The following is a 16,113-nucleotide window of genomic DNA, read 5'->3' on the forward strand; positions in this document are numbered from 1 at the left end:
CTCCTTGGGAGAAAGATGTGGCAGTCTGCTTCCATAAAGATTGTAAAGATTACAGCCTTGGAAACCCTATGGGGCAGTTCTACTCTGTCCTATAAGGTCAGAATGAGTGGAATTGACTGGAAGGCAGTGGGTTATTTTGGGTTATGGTTATTTTAGGGTTAGATTATTCTCTCTAGGAACTGATCAGCATTGCTTTGAAGAATTTTAGTTGTCAGACCTAAGTCCTGTCCATGCTCCAGGTTCCAGGTTCTAGGGCCTGACAAACCCACTGACTGAGATCATAGGCAGCCCCTGACAACAGTCCTGGAAATGCACAAAGAGGTCGTTTTACAGATGGGAAGAGAGAACTCAGAGAAGGTGAGAAACCTCTCTCACATCCTTTCCCCCTATGAGTCAGGGCAGTCAAGTTGAATTCTGTTGCTGTCCATGGGGAGGCTGGGAAGCCCACCTGCCATGAGCCCCAGAGTTCCCTCTTTCCTGGATGATGATAAAAGTAACCACTACTCTTCAACCACCAGGTGGTTCACATACATTGATTCTAGCCCTCACAACAACTCTTGAAGTGCGCATTAACATTATCTTGTACAGGTAAATCCTGGTGGCATAGTGGTTAAGAGCTACGTCTGCTAACCAAAAGGTCACCGGTTCATATCCACCTAGGCACTCCTTGGAAACCCTATGGGCCAGTTCTACTCTGTCCTGTAGGGCCACTGTGAGTCGGAATCCACACGATGGCAAGAAGTACAGATGATAACAGCCATAAAAAGGCCTATTTGCCGAAGGGCCAAATCTGGTTCCCATCAGCCATCATGACTCATGCCAACCCTTGGTGTGTCACAGTAGAACTGTGCTCCATAGGGTTTTCTTTTTTCCTTAAACATTTTACTTTAATCAAAACATATAAATATACATGTAATCATTAATTTTCTCATACTTTTTTTTACATGTGTACAATTTATTGACAGCAATTACGATAATTGGCTGTGCAACCTTACCCTTAATCAATGAGATATTTTTATTACCGTTAACCCTCCATTTCCCCCTCCCTCTCATCCCTGGTAACCACTAATAAACTTTGTTTTCTATATATTTGCCTTTTCTTGTCTTTTATATAAGCGAGGTCATAAAATATTGGTCCTCTTGTGATTGACTTATTTCACTCAGATAATATCTTCCAGCTCCATCCACATTGTAGCACGTGTCAAGACTTCATTTCTCCTACTGGCTGAGTAGTATTCCATTGTATGTATGTACCATATTTTGTTTATCCATTCATCTGTTGATGAAGCATTTAGCTTGTTTCCACCTTTCGGCTATTGTGAATAGTGTTGCAATGAACATTGGTGTACAAATCTGTTTGAATCTTTGCTTTCAAGTCTTTTGGGTAAATACCTAGGAGTGGAATTGCTGGGTCATATTCATGTTCTATTTTTTTTTTAATTCGTGTTCTATTTTTAGTTTTTTGAGGAACTGCCACATTGTTTTTGTTTTTCACAATGGCGGTACCATTTTGCATTCCCACCAGCAATGGGTAAGGGTTCCAATTTCCCCAGATCCTTGCAAACATTTGTTATTTTTTGTTATTATTACTTTTTTATCTTAGCCATCCTAGTGGGAGTGAAATGGTATCTCATTGTAGTTTTGATTTGCATCTCTAGTGATGCTGAGTATCTTTTCACGTATTTGGCGGCCATTCCCATGTCCTCTTTGGTGAAATGTCTATTCAAGTACTTTGCCCATTTTATGATTGGGTTATTTGTCTTTTGTTAAGTTGTCAAAGTTGTATATATATTTTGATTATTAGATTCTCGTGGGATACATAGTTTCCGAAGATATCCTCCCAATCGGTAGTCTTTTCACTTTTTTGTCAGCCTTTTGATGAAAAGAAGTTTTTACTTTTTAGGAGGTCCCATTTATTTATTTTGTCTTTTGCTGTTTGTGTTTTTGTTATTATATTAGATAATCCATTGTTAAAAGCTAGGACTGACAGTGTTGCCCCTGCTTTTTCTGCTAAGAATTTTATCGTTTTGGTTGCACTTTTAGGTCCTTAATCCATTTTGAATTTGTTTTCGTGTATGGTGTGAGGCATGGACCCTGTTTCATTTTCTGTGTGTGGAGATTCAATTTTCCCAGCACTGTTTATTGAAGATCCTCTTCTTTCCCCATTGAATGGACTTAGCACCCTTGTCAAAAATCAGTTGACCATAGATGTGTGTGTTTATTCCTAGACTCTCAATTCTGTTCCATTGGACTATGTCTCTATTGTTATATCAGTACCAGCCTGTTTGATTACCATAGCTGTATAGTGTGTTTTAAGATCAGGAAGTATGAGTGCTCCTACTTTCTTTTTCTCTTTCAACATTGCTTTAGCCATTCAAGGCCTCTTCTCATTTAATATAGAGCTGAGGATTGGTTATTCTATGTCTATAAAGAAGACTGTTGAAATTTTGATTGGGATTGTGTTGAATCTATAAATCACTTTGGGTGATACTCCATAGGGTTTTCAGTGGCTGATTTTTCAGAAGTAGATCGCCAGACTTTCTCCCAAGGTGCCTCTGGGTGGACTTGAACTTCCAACCTTTTGGTTAGCAGCCAAATGTGTTAGCCATCTGTACCACCCACGAACTTGCTTATAAGGGCAGAGAGACCATTATATTTGGGGCTGCCTGATAACTGGGCTCTTGTCTCTGGAAGACTGAGGACAGGTGTGCCTTCTTGCATTTTGTAAGCACAAGCCACCCTCTAATTCAGGAATCTTCACACACAACACCCAGGAAGCCAGTGTCTCCTCTCCTGGTTGGTCCCTGGGCTGTGTCCAGCCCCTCTGTGTCCTCCATCCCTGGGCTGTGACCAGGTCTGGCCACACCAAGGACAGAGCTGGCCCAATCATGTCCGTTTCAGGCTCCTGAGCCCTGGGACACCATCAGGGCAAGAGAAGTAGCCCAGGGGTTGCAGGGCTGTTAGGGCAAGGCCGACGCTGAAATCCCTGCCCCCTCCCTCCCCCTGCAGCCACCTGTGGCAAGGGCATCTTGGTGTTGGCCCAGCTTCCTGGGCTGGGGGAATAAGGAAGGAGGAAACCCAGCCAGTGTCTTACCTAGTAAGATGCCTGGCCCCTCCAGGAAAACGGAACATTGGGCTCACAACTGAAGTGACTAAGACACAGACAAGTAAGTCTCAGGTGCCCCTGCCTCCTCATTGAGAGGGTGGGGTCCTCACAGCTCCCCAACCCCCATGGCCTCCTTCAACCATATTGTTTTGGGCAGAAGGAAGGGGCTCTGTTCCAGGGATTCATTACAGATTCATAAGGCAGAGGCTAGGCAGGGTGAAATGGGAAATGAGGGAGGCAGGCGAGGGGATATTGAGGTGCCCCATTGCCTTGCCTGCTGCGGGGGGTAAGACAGCATTAGTTCAGAATTAGGCCCAAACCCAATCCCACCAAGAGCTGACGCAGGAGCTCGAGGAATGGGTCACACTGGATTTATACTGGCCAAGTCCCCACCCCCGGGCTGGCCATAGTCAGATGGGGGAGGCAGGGGAAGAGCCCCATTCCTAAGGTAGGGCAAGGCTCCCCACTGAACATGGAGCAGAGGTCAGGAGTTTTATGAAGCAGCCTGGGTAGTGAAGTCCTGGCTGGGCCTGGGGCACTCAGTCCTGCCACCTGCAGGTCTTGTCCATACCCCAGTCGGTGCCTGGCCAAGCAGTCAGTCAGAGGGGCCTTGGCACTTCTGACAGTCCTTCATGTCCTCAGAGTAGTCCTCAATCTGGATGGTCATCGTGTGGAAATGGAACTTCCCCTGGAGCCGGGTGCTGGCCGCCTTCAGCACAGCCTGGGCATCTGCGTTCTGAGCTGGGGGCCAGGAGGACACACCAGGGGAGACACCAGAACTGTTTACTCACCCTTGTTCCCTCAGGAGAAATCGGCAGCTCCAGCCTCATACCCTACCCTCACCCCCAGCAGAACAGGAAAGGGGACCATGGACATCAAGAAACCCCCAGGAACAACTGACGACTGCCCTGACAGGGAATGCAACAGAGAACCCCTGAGGGAGGAGGAGAGCAGTGGGATGCAGACCCCAAATTCTCATAAAAAGCCCAGACTTAGCGATCTGATCTGACTGAGACTAGAAGGACCCCAGAGGTCATGGTCCCCCGACCTTCTGTTAGCCCAAGACAGGAGCTATTCCCAAAGCCAATTCTTCAGACAGGGATTAGACTGGGCTATAAGACAGAAAATGATACTGGTGAGGAGTGAGCTTCTTGGCTCAAGTAGACACACGGGACTATGTGGGCAGCTCCTGTCTGGAGGGGAGATGAGAAGGCAGAGGGGGTCAGAAGCTGGCCAAATGGACACGAAAATAGAGAGTGGAGGGAAGGAGTGTGCTGTCTCATGACGGGGAGAGCCAATTAGGAGTACATAGCAAGGTGTATATAAATTTTTGTATGAGAGACTGACTCGATTTGTAAACTTTTACTTAAAGCACAATAGAAGTTAAAAAAAAAAAAAGAAACCCCCAGGAAAAAAGAAAGAAAGAAAATTGAAAGATATGTTACACTGAACGCCCATATACCCACCTATGTGAATGGAGAGATATGTGATGAGGCACGTAGGGCAAAATGTTAATAACTGGATCCTAGTTTGACAAGATTTTCTCAGATAAATTTTCCTAAAATATCAGTTTACTAGAGGAAGAATGAAGGCTCCTCCTTCCATAGTAGATTTGCTGATATTAAACTGTCTGCTATTTTTGGAATAAAATATACTTGGTCATGAAATAAAAGGAAGCCCCCAGATTTCCCTCCCCCACCAGGCAACCCTCAGTCCGCAGACCCAGCGAGACCCTGAAAGCCGGAAAAGCCTTGGCCTTGGGGCTGGGAATCTGCCTTCTTCTGCCACTTATTAGCTGTAAAAACCTGAGCAAATGACTTCCCACACCTACCTCACCCTTGGTTTCTTCATCTATAAATGGGATTTTGAGGATCAAATGAAATAGTGCCTGTTAATACTCAGCATGGTGCCAGATTCAGTACCTGGGCAATGCAAGCATCTGGGACCAGCTGACCCACGGAGGAAGGCCCTAATCCATTGGCTGTCTCTTCCCTTCACCGCAGCCCCAGCCCCAGGTGTCCCCGGCCACTCACCAATGGCAATGTGGACAGACAGGACAGGCTGGGCCACGGTCAGCGCCCAGATATGCAGGCTGTGCAAGGCTTCCACCCCCTCCACCGACAGCAGCAGATCCCGCACAGCTGTGAAGTCCACGCCCTTGGGGGTCCCTGAGGAGAGCAAAGACAGAGGCTGGAAGGAGACTGGGCCCTCCTATCCATCCCATCTGTGCAGAGCTGGCTCCTGGTCCTAAATGTTACTTCCTCAGAGAAGACTTCTTTGACCACCTGATCTAATGTTGCTCCCACCTCCCAAACTCTCCATCATATCACCCTGTTGTATTTTACTCTTCACACTTAACACTGTCTGCAATGATCGTATTTGTGAATTTGTTTATTTTCTGTCTCCCCTTTTAAAACGGAAACTCCGTGAGAGCTGGAGTTGTGCCTAGAACAGTGCCTGACCCATAGTAGGTGCTCAGTAAATTGTCTTTGAATGAAAGAAAAGGAAAGAAGGGAACCTTGGAATCCCTGGGCCTCGTCAACAATACCAACATCATCACCATCACTGTTATCTGGGTCAATCAGATTCTTGCAGAAAAAGCTCTGACCTGCAGCCAGACACTCCTGCTGACCCCAGACCAATACCCAACTCCAGTCTGATCCTGGCCACACAGAGACCCATGACCCTGACCCAAGACTGAAGACCTTCAGGCACAAGAAAAGGGGAATGAGTGTGGTCACTCAGTGCAGGCCATTCTCCATTACTGAGCAACCCCCTCAAATCCCAGCCATGTCCTCCCAAGGCAGGGACATAGTCTGGTCCCTCAGATGTTGTGGAAAAGGCCTGAGCTGGGAGTGGATTCAGTTGCCTTGCCCAAGACTGATTGTCCTTTTCTGAGCCTCAGTCTGCCCCTCTGTGCAATGGGAAGCGTAATCCTTGCCCCCTCCCTCTGCCTGAGGAAAGGCTGGGGAGGCTGAGAAGGTGTATGGGGAAAGCTGAGTGCCAGGTGCCACAGATATTACCCAGAGCCTACCTGACTAGGCAGGAGGATGCATCCCAACAGGGGAAGTGGCACTCTTGGGGCTAGCGGCTGGGGAAGGGAAGGCATAGACCAGGGTACATTTCCAGGAAGTGCCCAACCTCAGGACCTAGATTGATGCCAACATTGGCTTGGGGTCCCAGAAGGTTTCCAGCCTATGCCAGACTCCAGACCATGGTTCTGTCACCAATGTGCCGGAATTCTCGAACACACCTTAAGTTGAGGGCGATAAGACCTAGAGAGCCAAGAGCAAAAAAGAGTCCAAAGCCCAGGTTACCTTCCATCAGCACCAGGATCACATCTCTCAAGATGGTCAAGGTCGTCCCCAGGACGAGGATGGAGAAGAGGAAGGTGCAGATAGGGTCTACGTACTTGTACTCCGGCTAATAATAAATAGGGGAAGAAATAGGGGAAGGCAAAGCTGGGGCCCACCACGTAATACTCCAGCTTCCCTTCTCCCCTCCCAGTCCGCACAGTGGCAGGGAGAGGGGCTCTCTCTGCAGGCTGGACACCAGCCTCACCCTGGCCCTGCTCCCAGTTCTCTGTCCTTTATTCCATGTCCTGAAGAACAGGCAGGCAGACCACAGCACAAGGTAAGGCACAGTCAAGGGGCTCCTTGCTCAAGGGGCTAAGGCATGGACAGAGCTAAAAGGGACCTTAGACACCATTCAGTTCAATGCCCTCACTTACAGATGGGGAAATTGAGGCTCAAGAAGAGGAAATGGCTTGCTCAATGTCCCATAGCTAGCAAGGGGTGGAGCCAGGCTTCAAATTCAGGCCTGACTCCAATGCCTGCTGTTTCCTCAATATCTACATGATGCGCGATGCCCAGGGCTTTGGTACCACACAGTCCTGGGTTTGAGTCTGACTCTACAACTTACTAGCTGTGTGACACTGAGCAAGGCACTGAACCTCTCTGAGCTGCAGAAAACACCACCATCCATATCATTCAGGGTTGTCATGAAGATCTCAAGTGCTAACACTTGGTAGGTGTTGAATAAATGCTAGTTCATTCCCTCTCCCGACCTGTGTCCCCAGAGCTGGGAGGGGGCTGGAATTGGGTAAGGGTCCAGTGCAGAGAGGAGTCCCCAGACAATCTACAGCCTCCTGCTCCCCAGCCTACCTCCCTCTGCCCCCAGCTCTGACCTTGAAGTATAAAATATAGGCTGCCACCAAGACGCCCAAGCTCTGCATAAAGTCCCCAATCACATGGACAAAGGCAGCTCGGACACTGGGGTTCTGCTGCTGCTCACTGGTATTGTGGCTGTGGCTGTGGCCGTGGCTGTGCCCATGGTCAGATTGGTGAAGGATCAGCCCCATTCTACAGAAATGGAGACAGGACTGAGTGATTCACTGAGGTAGCAGGTACAGGCCGCCATTATGGCTGGCCTTCCTGCGGGGCAAAAACACCCTCCCCATCCCAGACTCTGTGGGATCCCTTTGGCCATGTGAGTGGCCCAGCCAACATGGCCTTGCTTCAAAGTCCCACAGGAGAAAGGGCTCAGCCCCAGTGCCAGGCTGAGTGTGAGCACACTGCTGGCCCAGTACCGAATCTCAGAGCAGAAGGGCACATAGGAGGCCATCTAGTCCCCTCTCCACCGCATGTCACAGATGGGGAAGCTGAGGCCTAGAGACAGGAAGTAGCTCGCCCAAGGCCACTGAGCAAGGGAGAGAAAGAGTCTCAGTGAGACACCAATGCTGTGCACACCACTGCTACTCACAGAGACTAATTTCAGGAACATCAGCTTGAAAGGACTTGGATTTGATTCTGGCCCAGAGACATCTGTTCCTGCAGGTAATAGATTCCCCTTCCCCCTCTTCAGGTATGAAGCCTCCAAGGTTATTTACTGACATGTATGGGGGAAGGGAGGGAAGGGAATTGATGGTGGCCCAGATTGCAGCTCCAAAAGGCCTTGGGCTAGGCCTAAAACAGGACCCAGGTGTCCAAGGTGCCAGAGCTCAGATCACCGGGGAATTTCTGGCATGGCCGCTGGACTGTGGCATGGCCTCCTTCCACCAAGAGTGGGCACATGGGTGTGTGTGTGAAAGGTGGGGGGAAAGGGGACTGTGGGGTAACTGAAGCCACACTCACATGATGTTTACAGCCACTGCACAGCCCGATGTGATCAGCATGGTCCCCCCCTCAATCTCATAGTCCCCAGAGATTAGCCGCTCCACCGCCAGGTACACCAGCACCCCGGTCACCACCCAGATGGACAGCACAGACAGCAGGGCTCCCAGGATCTCTGAGGAAGAACCAGACCCCCAATACCAACCTCAGCGTGTGGCCCTAGGGCTGAGGGAGCCTCCCCTTCCCTCCATGACCTCCCTCACCCCAGAATGCAAAGTCAGGGCCTGGGTGCCCCTGGACTCTGCTGAGGGTACAGGTGGCACATTGCACCTCACCCTACTACTCATATAGCTGAGGACATCAGAGCTAGAAGGGACTTAAGAAGTCACTTGGGTCAAACTATTTTGTTTGACATGTTTAAAAAAAAAAAAAAGGACTTATTAAAATATATATGTATTGGTCAGCTGGCAAACTGAGGCTTCTAAGGAGAGGCTGGACCATCTCCAAGAGGAAAATGACAATGCAGCCCAGAGGTGAATTAAAGAAGGTTTAAAGCCTGTATCTTCCAGAAGGCTTTGCTGACCTTGCCCTCCCCCTAGAGCTGATCCATAGAGTTCCATACAGGATTAATGCCATAGTCATATGTTTTTGAAGTTGGCTGTTGTACTTCTCAGGAATGTGATCTCTCCTTCCCTACAGACTGGGAATTCCCTCAGGACAGAGACCAGGGTTGACATCCTCTTCCTCCACCCAGGTCACCCTCCTGGCCTCATTCAGGGCTCCACCAATTGCAGCCACCTGAGAATCCAGGTACTGACCTGTCCCCTCCCCCAAGTCCATCTCCAGCCTGACCAGGGCCCTCACCAGCTCGCTGCCAGCCGAAGTTCATGGTCTTGGTGGCCGGCCAGGAGGACAACCAGAGGGAGAAGAGGCTGATAAGCATGCTGGCAAAGTCAGTGAGCAGGTGGGCTGCATCGGTCATTATCGCCAAGCTATGTGCCAGGTACCCACCTACATGGGAAGAGCCATAAGGATGGAAGGTCCTCATCAGCTCCCCAAGGAGCCAACCCCCCCCAGACTATGTGTGCAATGGAGAGACCACAGACTCTGGAGACAGACACACTGAGTTTGAGACCTCTCTACCCATTAGCTGTGTGACCTTGGGCAAGTGACTTACTCTCTGAGCCTCAACATCCACATCCACAAAATGGGGATAATAACATCTACTTAGAGGATGAAAAGCATGGTAAACCCGTTGCTGTTAAGTTAATTCCAAGTCATAGCAACCCTATAATACAGAGTAGACTTGCCCCATACGGTTTCCAAGGAGCAGCTGGTGGATTTGAACTGCTGACCTTTTGGTTGGCAGCCAAATGCTTAACCACAGCGTCACCAAGGCTCCAAAAACGTAATAGGTACTCAGTAAATGCTCTCTCCTAGGCATTCAGGCCCTCCCTTTCCTACTAGTTGTGTGTAATCTTGGGCAAGTTGCTGACCCATAACCTGCCTCAGTTTCCTCTTCCCTAAAATAGGGAAAAGAGCACCCATATGACAGACAGCATGAGTTGTGAAGACTGCATGAGATAGTGTGTATATAAAGGGCTTAACACAGTGAGTGTTCAATAAATGAGGCTATTAATGTTACTGGGAAAATCCAGGAGAAAAGTCTTTTGGATCATCCAGTCCATGCCCTTACTTCACTTAATTAGCACAGAAGTTCTTACCAACAACTTCCCCAATCATGAACACCAGGCAGATGGCAGAGGCCACATAGAGCTGGCTCCGAGCTCGCTCCTTCTTGGGGTCGTAGTGGCTGCCAGGATCATTCTGAGCATGGCAGTAGTGGTTGCTCTGGACGGCCAGCTCAATGGCCTGCAAGTCTAGGCCACGCTGGGGCAGAGGGATCCAGCCAGCCCCATCCTGCCGTACAGATCCCATGTATGACCTGGCCAGAGAGGGAGGGAGAGAGGAGATTCAGCTCTGTGATGGGGCAAGGAGGCCTGACTCTGCCCCAGCTTGCTGTGGGCCTTGGTGTCTCCATTGGACACATGCAGAGGATGGCATTGACCTCTGACAGTCCCTGAGGAATGAGGAGAAGGTGAGAAGACAGAGCTGGGGAAGGAAAGACTGGGGGAATGGCCAGCGCAGGAGTCTTGGGGGCCTTGGCCTGTGCGGTTACTCTTCCTCTATCCCTTTCTGGGCCTGGAGGAAGCGGAATACTTTGGGAACTGGCCAAGGGGCTGGGCTGGTTCACCCGAGCGGAGCTTGGAGAAGGAGCAGAGCTCAGACTTCGGGGAGAAGCGCAGACCTTCCCTCCCTTTTCCCCTCCCTCTTCCGCGCACTTGGGGGCACAGCGCCTCCCCAGGGCAGGGCTGCCAGGGAGCAAAGTGCTGAGCCAGGGGCGGGGCTCCGAGCAGCCCACTCTCCCCTCTCCCTTGGCCGGCTGGGGTCAGGGTCTGCGCTCGGCCTCAAGGAAGGTATGATCCCCGGGATCACGTTCGATTTCCCCATTCGCCCACCTCACCCCATCCTTCCTGCGTGATCCCAGTTCAAGATGCCGCCAAAACTGCCAGGATGGCTAACGAGGAGGTGCATCTGATGCCGCGCAAACTCCCGCTCCTCCCCAGGCTCCCGCCTTACCGAGCTTCAGGCCTGGCGTCCAACAGATGCTGCTTCTCTGTGGCCTCCATGTGGCACCACGCGCCCCGCGCTGGGTCCTGCCGCCGAGCGCCAGCCGCCCCGCCGAGTGTGCCTCAAAGTTGCGCTACGGACACTCCGCAGCGCGCGCGCAGCCACCTGCTGGGAGAATTCGAAACCCACCAGCCGGGAGGGCCCCGCGTGCCCGCTCCCGCCACCCAGGCGTGTGCGCCCCCAGCCGCCGGCTCCGCCGCGCGCCCGCCGGTGCCTTAGTCGTCCCGGGCCAAGCCGCTGCACTCCCGGCTCCAGCGCAGCGCTCTCGCTCTCCGCCCGGGCCGCTGCGCCCCGCACCTGCCCTGCTTTATCCTGCCCCACCACCCCGTGTGAAGCGGCCCGCGGCGCGTCGTGTGCAAAAGCCTGCAGGGAAGGGGGAGGGGATGATCGGCTGCAAAAGGCGCCCAGGCGTTGCCCCCGAACAGCCGTCCCCTGCGCCCACGTGGCCAGAGAAGCCAACCTGGTCTGTGACGAAAAGCCCGGCTGCCTGGGCCCAGCTCTGCGGTTGAGTGTTACTGAGTTAGTGCTGGGCGAGTGCTGAGCCCACTCTCCTCCGCCGGGCTGGTCTCATCCCACGAAAAAGTTCTCGGACCCTGGTCTGTACAAATCCCCTTTGGGTTCTCGGAGGGCGGGAATGTGGCTCCTCACCTCGGAATAGGGGCTCCTGAGGCTAGGGTTCTGTCTCCCTCCCGCCCCCATACACACGAGAGACTCCTGTGGGCTTGATCCTTTTCCACCTTCAGACTAGAGGCTGCTCAGGCTTGATCATATTTCCCCACTTTTGGTCTTCCCCTCAGACTAGGGGGCTCCTAGGGGCAGGGGTATGCCTCTTCCCTCACACTGGAGGCAACGTCCCTCCTTAGGGCTGGTTGGGACTGACAGACCCGTCCTTGCCACTCCCCTCCTGCAGGCTCAGATCAGGTGAGGACTGGCTTTATTTCCACTCCTACATACAAAGAGCAGTGTCGCGCTCCACCAGCAGTATCACCCCCACCGTCACTACTTCCCCTCTCTGGGACAGCAGCTTACAGGAGCCCCAGGAAGCGCAGCATACAAACACCAGGCAGACACAGGTAGAACGTGCTGTACTTCGACCACGGGTTGTGGTACCGCGGGAGAATTAGCAGGCTTAGGCCCCACCGGCTTGAAAGAGCATTCTCCCAGGGAGATTCCTGAGGGTTCGGGAGCTTGTGCGCCGGACACTGGCCTCTAACAGGTGCCTTCTGTATAGAAAGAGATTCAAGTTGGTAACCTCCCTAACCAATCGCCCCATTATCGTAAGTGTCCTTCCTTGTCACGAGGACCAAGCCTTGGCGGATGTGGCCCTCCACAGAGAGAAGAGTGGACTCAGGTCGCATTCCTACACCACTGGGGAAAAGGAGGGGGATCCGTCAGTCACTCCGCCCACTGGAGCCATCTTAGTCAGAGACAAGGTGCAAAACCTTTCCCTTGGGCTTCCTGAATTTCTTAAAGTACAACTGAAGGACCAGCAGACTCAGCATGACCTAGAGAAGGTACTAAAATAAAAGTTGCAGGTCCTCACCTGAGACCACCTGAATCAGAATCTCTAGGTGTGTAGAGTAGGAATCTGGGGATGGAGTCAGCATATTTACAATATTCGCAGAGAATTTTCAGCACAGTAACATTTGAGTAAGGAGGTCTCAGATATACCTTCCCACTAAATTATATAAACTCTTTAAGGACAGGGATGTATCTTGTATTTCCATTACATTTTAACTCAGCTCTGAGCACCGACTGGACTGGAATAAAGAAGTAAACTAGTATGTTGTTATTTGCTCCTGAGAAGTTGGCTCCGGCTCAAGGCAACCCAAGTAAAACAGAATGAAACAGTGCCTGGTCCTGCACCATCTTCACCACTGTTGGGATGCTTGAGTCTATTGCAGCCACTGTATTTTGAGTGTGTCATGGATTGAATTATGTCCCCCCAAAAATGTGTGTATTAACATGGTTAGGCCATGATTCCCAGTATTCTGTAGGTTGCCCTCCATTTGTGAGTGTAATTTTATGTTGAGAGGATTAGGGTGGGATTGTAACACCACCCTTTCTCAGGTCACCTCCCTGATCCAAAGTAAAGGGAGTTTCCCTGGGGTGTGGCCTGAGCCACCTTTTCTCTCTCAAGAGATAAAAGGAAAGAGAAGCAAGCAGAGAGTTGGGGACCTCACCACCAAGAAAGCAGCGCCTGGAGCAGAGCGTGTCCTTTGGACCTGAGGTTCCTGCACTGAGATGCTCCCAGACCAATGGAAGACTGATGACAAGGACCTTCCTCCAGAGCCAACAGAGAGAAAACGCCTTCCTCTGGAGCTGATGCCCTGAATTTAGACTTGTAACCTACTAGACAGTGAGAGAATAAATTTCTTTTTGTTAAAGCCATCCCCTTGTGGTATTTCTGTTCTAGCAGCACTAGATGACGAAGACAGAATTCCTTCCAACCTGGGGAGGTTCATCTTCCAGCCCTATATTGGGCAATATTCTGTTGTGATCCATGGGGTTTTCATTGGCTAATTTTCAGAAGTAGATCACCTGGCCTTTCTTCCTAGTTTGTCTTAGCCTAGAAGCTCCGCAATGGGTGACCCTGCTGGTATCTGAAATACTGGTCACCTAACTTCAAGCTTCACAGCAACATGCAACCCACCACAGTATAAGCTGACAGATGGGTGGTGGGTTGGTCATTTAATCAGAGGAGAGGGACCGAGGTGGCTTCTGCTCCCAGGAGGAGTTTTTACTGGACAATCTCAGTCACATGTTATAGTTTCAAACTCTGCCCTATACTCAGAACCCTCTCTTACAACCTACTTGAGGGAAAAATAGTTATGCTTTATAAGCATATGTCCCTCTTGTACCCCTTAATGCAAGGGACATCATAAATTCTCCAAAAAAAAAAAAAAATTCAAATTTATAAATTGAATCCAGCTACGTACATTCATTAAGAAAAAATATTTAAGATTTCTTTTAAATTAATATTTTCCCATGATTCATTACAGTGGATTTGCAAGAGTTCAACTGACCAAAAAGTTATTTAGTCAAGACTTCAGTATACTGAAAAATACCAGATCTATTTGTATTATATACTTGGCTTCTCCAAAGATGCCCAGTAGGTCCTACACAGAATGGCTAGCAATTCCCAGATCTCAGCATCACCTGAACATTGTTACTTGAAAATATACATAATATTCCCTCATTCCACAATTAGAGCCCAATGATTCATTCAGTAGGTCTGGAGTGGAGCCTGGGAATCTGTATCTGAAAAATCCTTCTCTGTGTTTGACGCTATTGTGGAATTATTGTTCATTTCTTATGGTATGTTGTTAGTTGACGTGGAGTCAATTCCAACTCATGGTGACCCCATGTGTGCAGAGTAGAACTGCTCCATAGGGTTTTCAAGGCTGTAAATTTTCAGAAGCAGATCTCCAGGCCAGTGTTCTTAGGTGCCTCTAGGTGGGTTTGAACTGCTAACCTTTCAGCTAATAGTTGAGTGCTTAAACATTTGTGCCACCCAGGGCCCATTTTATGGTATAGTTGTTATGATTTTTTAAAAGAACAGTTATCTAAAGTATTGAAGGATAAATGATATGCTGTCTGGGACTTTCCTTAAAATAATCCCAGTGGGGTGAGTGGGTAAGACTATAGAAGAACCAAGATTGATGATGTGTCAAACTGTTGAAACCAAGCGATGGGTACATGGGGGTGCATTATACTATTCTCTCTATTTTATAATATGTTTGAAATATTCCACAATTAAAAGTTTGGAAATAAAATAAAACTTCCCTGGTGATTTTTTTTGCAGTAGTCTATGGAACTGTATTTAGGATTCATTGGAATAGCCCCCTTTGAAGCCAGTTCCTCTCTCCAGCATGATGTTAAGGGAAGCACATTGATCAAAAGCCATATTTATCACCCTTAAGTGTTCTGCTTTGCAAGGACTGGAGAATCCTTTAGATGGCACAGTAGAGATACCCTTATTTGCAATTAGATATTGTCTTGGAATTTAAGCTTTAGCTGATTACAGAGCCTTGACTGTCCTCTCCCTCCCCCAGTTAAGTTACAAGCTATTGAGATGCTTGTTTCCCAGGTAATCAGTAACCTGGAGAAGCAATCTAGAGACAGGACGTGGATTAGATTCTTGACTTGTCATTTAGGCCTCTCTCTTTCTGGCCTCAAATTCTTTCATAGTTCTATGGGAGGAGACTTTGGGAGATAAAACTAAAGAAAACCAAGTGTGTGGTTATCAAAAAAACACAGGATAGTGACTTATGGATTGAATTGTGTCTCCGAAAATATGTGTTGTAAATCTTAACCTCTATGCCTGTATATATGCACGTGAAAGCTGGACAATGAATAGGGAAGACCAAAAAAGAATTGATGCCTTTGAATTACAGTGTTGGTGAAGAATATTGACTGCTAGAATAACAAACAAATCTGTCTTAGAAGAAGTACAGCCAGAATGCTCCTTAGAAGCAAGGATAGCAAGATTTCATCTCACATACTTTGGACATATTATCAGGAGGGACCAGTCCCTGGAGAAGGACATTGTGCTTGCTAATGTAGAGCATCAGCAAAAGAAAAGACCCTCAAGGAGATGGATTGACAAAATGGATGTAATGATGGACTCAAGCATAACAATGATTATGAGGATGGTGCAGGACCAGGCAGTGTCTCCTTGTCTTGTACATGGGGTAACTATGAATTGGAACTAACTTGATGGCACCTAACAACAACATGCCTGTGGTTGTAATCCCATTTGGGAATTGGTTGTCTTTGTTGCCTTAATGAGGCAGGATTAGTGTAGGGTGTGTCTTGAGTCAATCTTTTTGAGATATTTTAAAAGAGATTAAACAAGCAAGCAGAGAAGCCACATGAAGCCAAGCCACATGAAGATCATCCAGGAACAGAAGCTCAAAGAGACAAGGACCTTCCTCTAGAGCCGACAGAGAGAGAAAGCCTTCGCCTAGAGATGGCACCCTGAATTCGGACTTCTAGCCTCCTAAACTATGAGAAAATAAATTACTGTTTGTTAAAGGTACCCGCTTGTGGTATTTCTGTTATAGTTGTTGTTGTTAGGTGCTGTCAAGTCGGTTCTGACTCATAGTGACCTTATAGGACAGAGTAGAAATGCCCCATAGGGTTTCCAAGGAGTGACTGGTGGATTCAAACTGCCAACCTTTTTGGTTAGCAGGCGTAGCTCAC

General features: G+C 49.1%; 1 protein-coding gene across 2 annotated transcripts; it reads right to left on the reverse strand.

Moving 5' to 3' along the window:
- Window positions 1–3,229: 3,229 nt before the first annotated feature.
- SLC30A2 (solute carrier family 30 member 2) lies at window positions 3,230–10,907 on the reverse strand. Of its 2 annotated transcripts, XM_003415406.4 has the most exons (8): window positions 10,858–10,907; window positions 9,942–10,162; window positions 9,082–9,228; window positions 8,239–8,392; window positions 7,293–7,467; window positions 6,424–6,529; window positions 5,140–5,274; window positions 3,230–3,847 (listed from the first exon to the last, which is right to left on the reverse strand). In XM_003415406.4, the coding sequence occupies exons 1-8, from the start codon at window positions 10,905–10,907 to the stop codon at window positions 3,702–3,704; spliced, it is 1,134 nt and encodes a 377-aa protein (XP_003415454.1). In that variant the 3' UTR covers window positions 3,230–3,701. The 2 variants fall into 2 exon arrangements, with proteins under 2 accessions (XP_003415454.1, XP_003415455.1); XM_003415407.3 differs by lacking the exon at window positions 9,082–9,228.
- Window positions 10,908–16,113: the final 5,206 nt, after the last annotated feature.

This window comes from Loxodonta africana, chromosome 3, assembly GCF_030014295.1.
Source record: "Loxodonta africana isolate mLoxAfr1 chromosome 3, mLoxAfr1.hap2, whole genome shotgun sequence".
Lineage (NCBI taxonomy): Eukaryota > Metazoa > Chordata > Mammalia > Proboscidea > Elephantidae > Loxodonta > Loxodonta africana.

Bases quoted from the DNA above. Each gene is read 5' to 3' on its own strand.
- SLC30A2 (XM_003415406.4), bottom strand. From the start codon at position 10,907: ATGGAGGCCACAGAGAAGCAGCATCTGTTGGACGCCAGGCCTGAAGCT. The intron at 8,393-9,081 runs GTGAGGGCCCTG...GTTCTTCCTCAG, and splicing joins CTTCGGCTGGCAGCGAGCTG to AGATCCTGGGAGCCCTGCTG. The intron at 3,848-5,139 runs GTGAGTGGCCGG...CCTGGCCCCCAG, and splicing joins GTCTGTCCACATTGCCATTG to CTCAGAACGCAGATGCCCAG.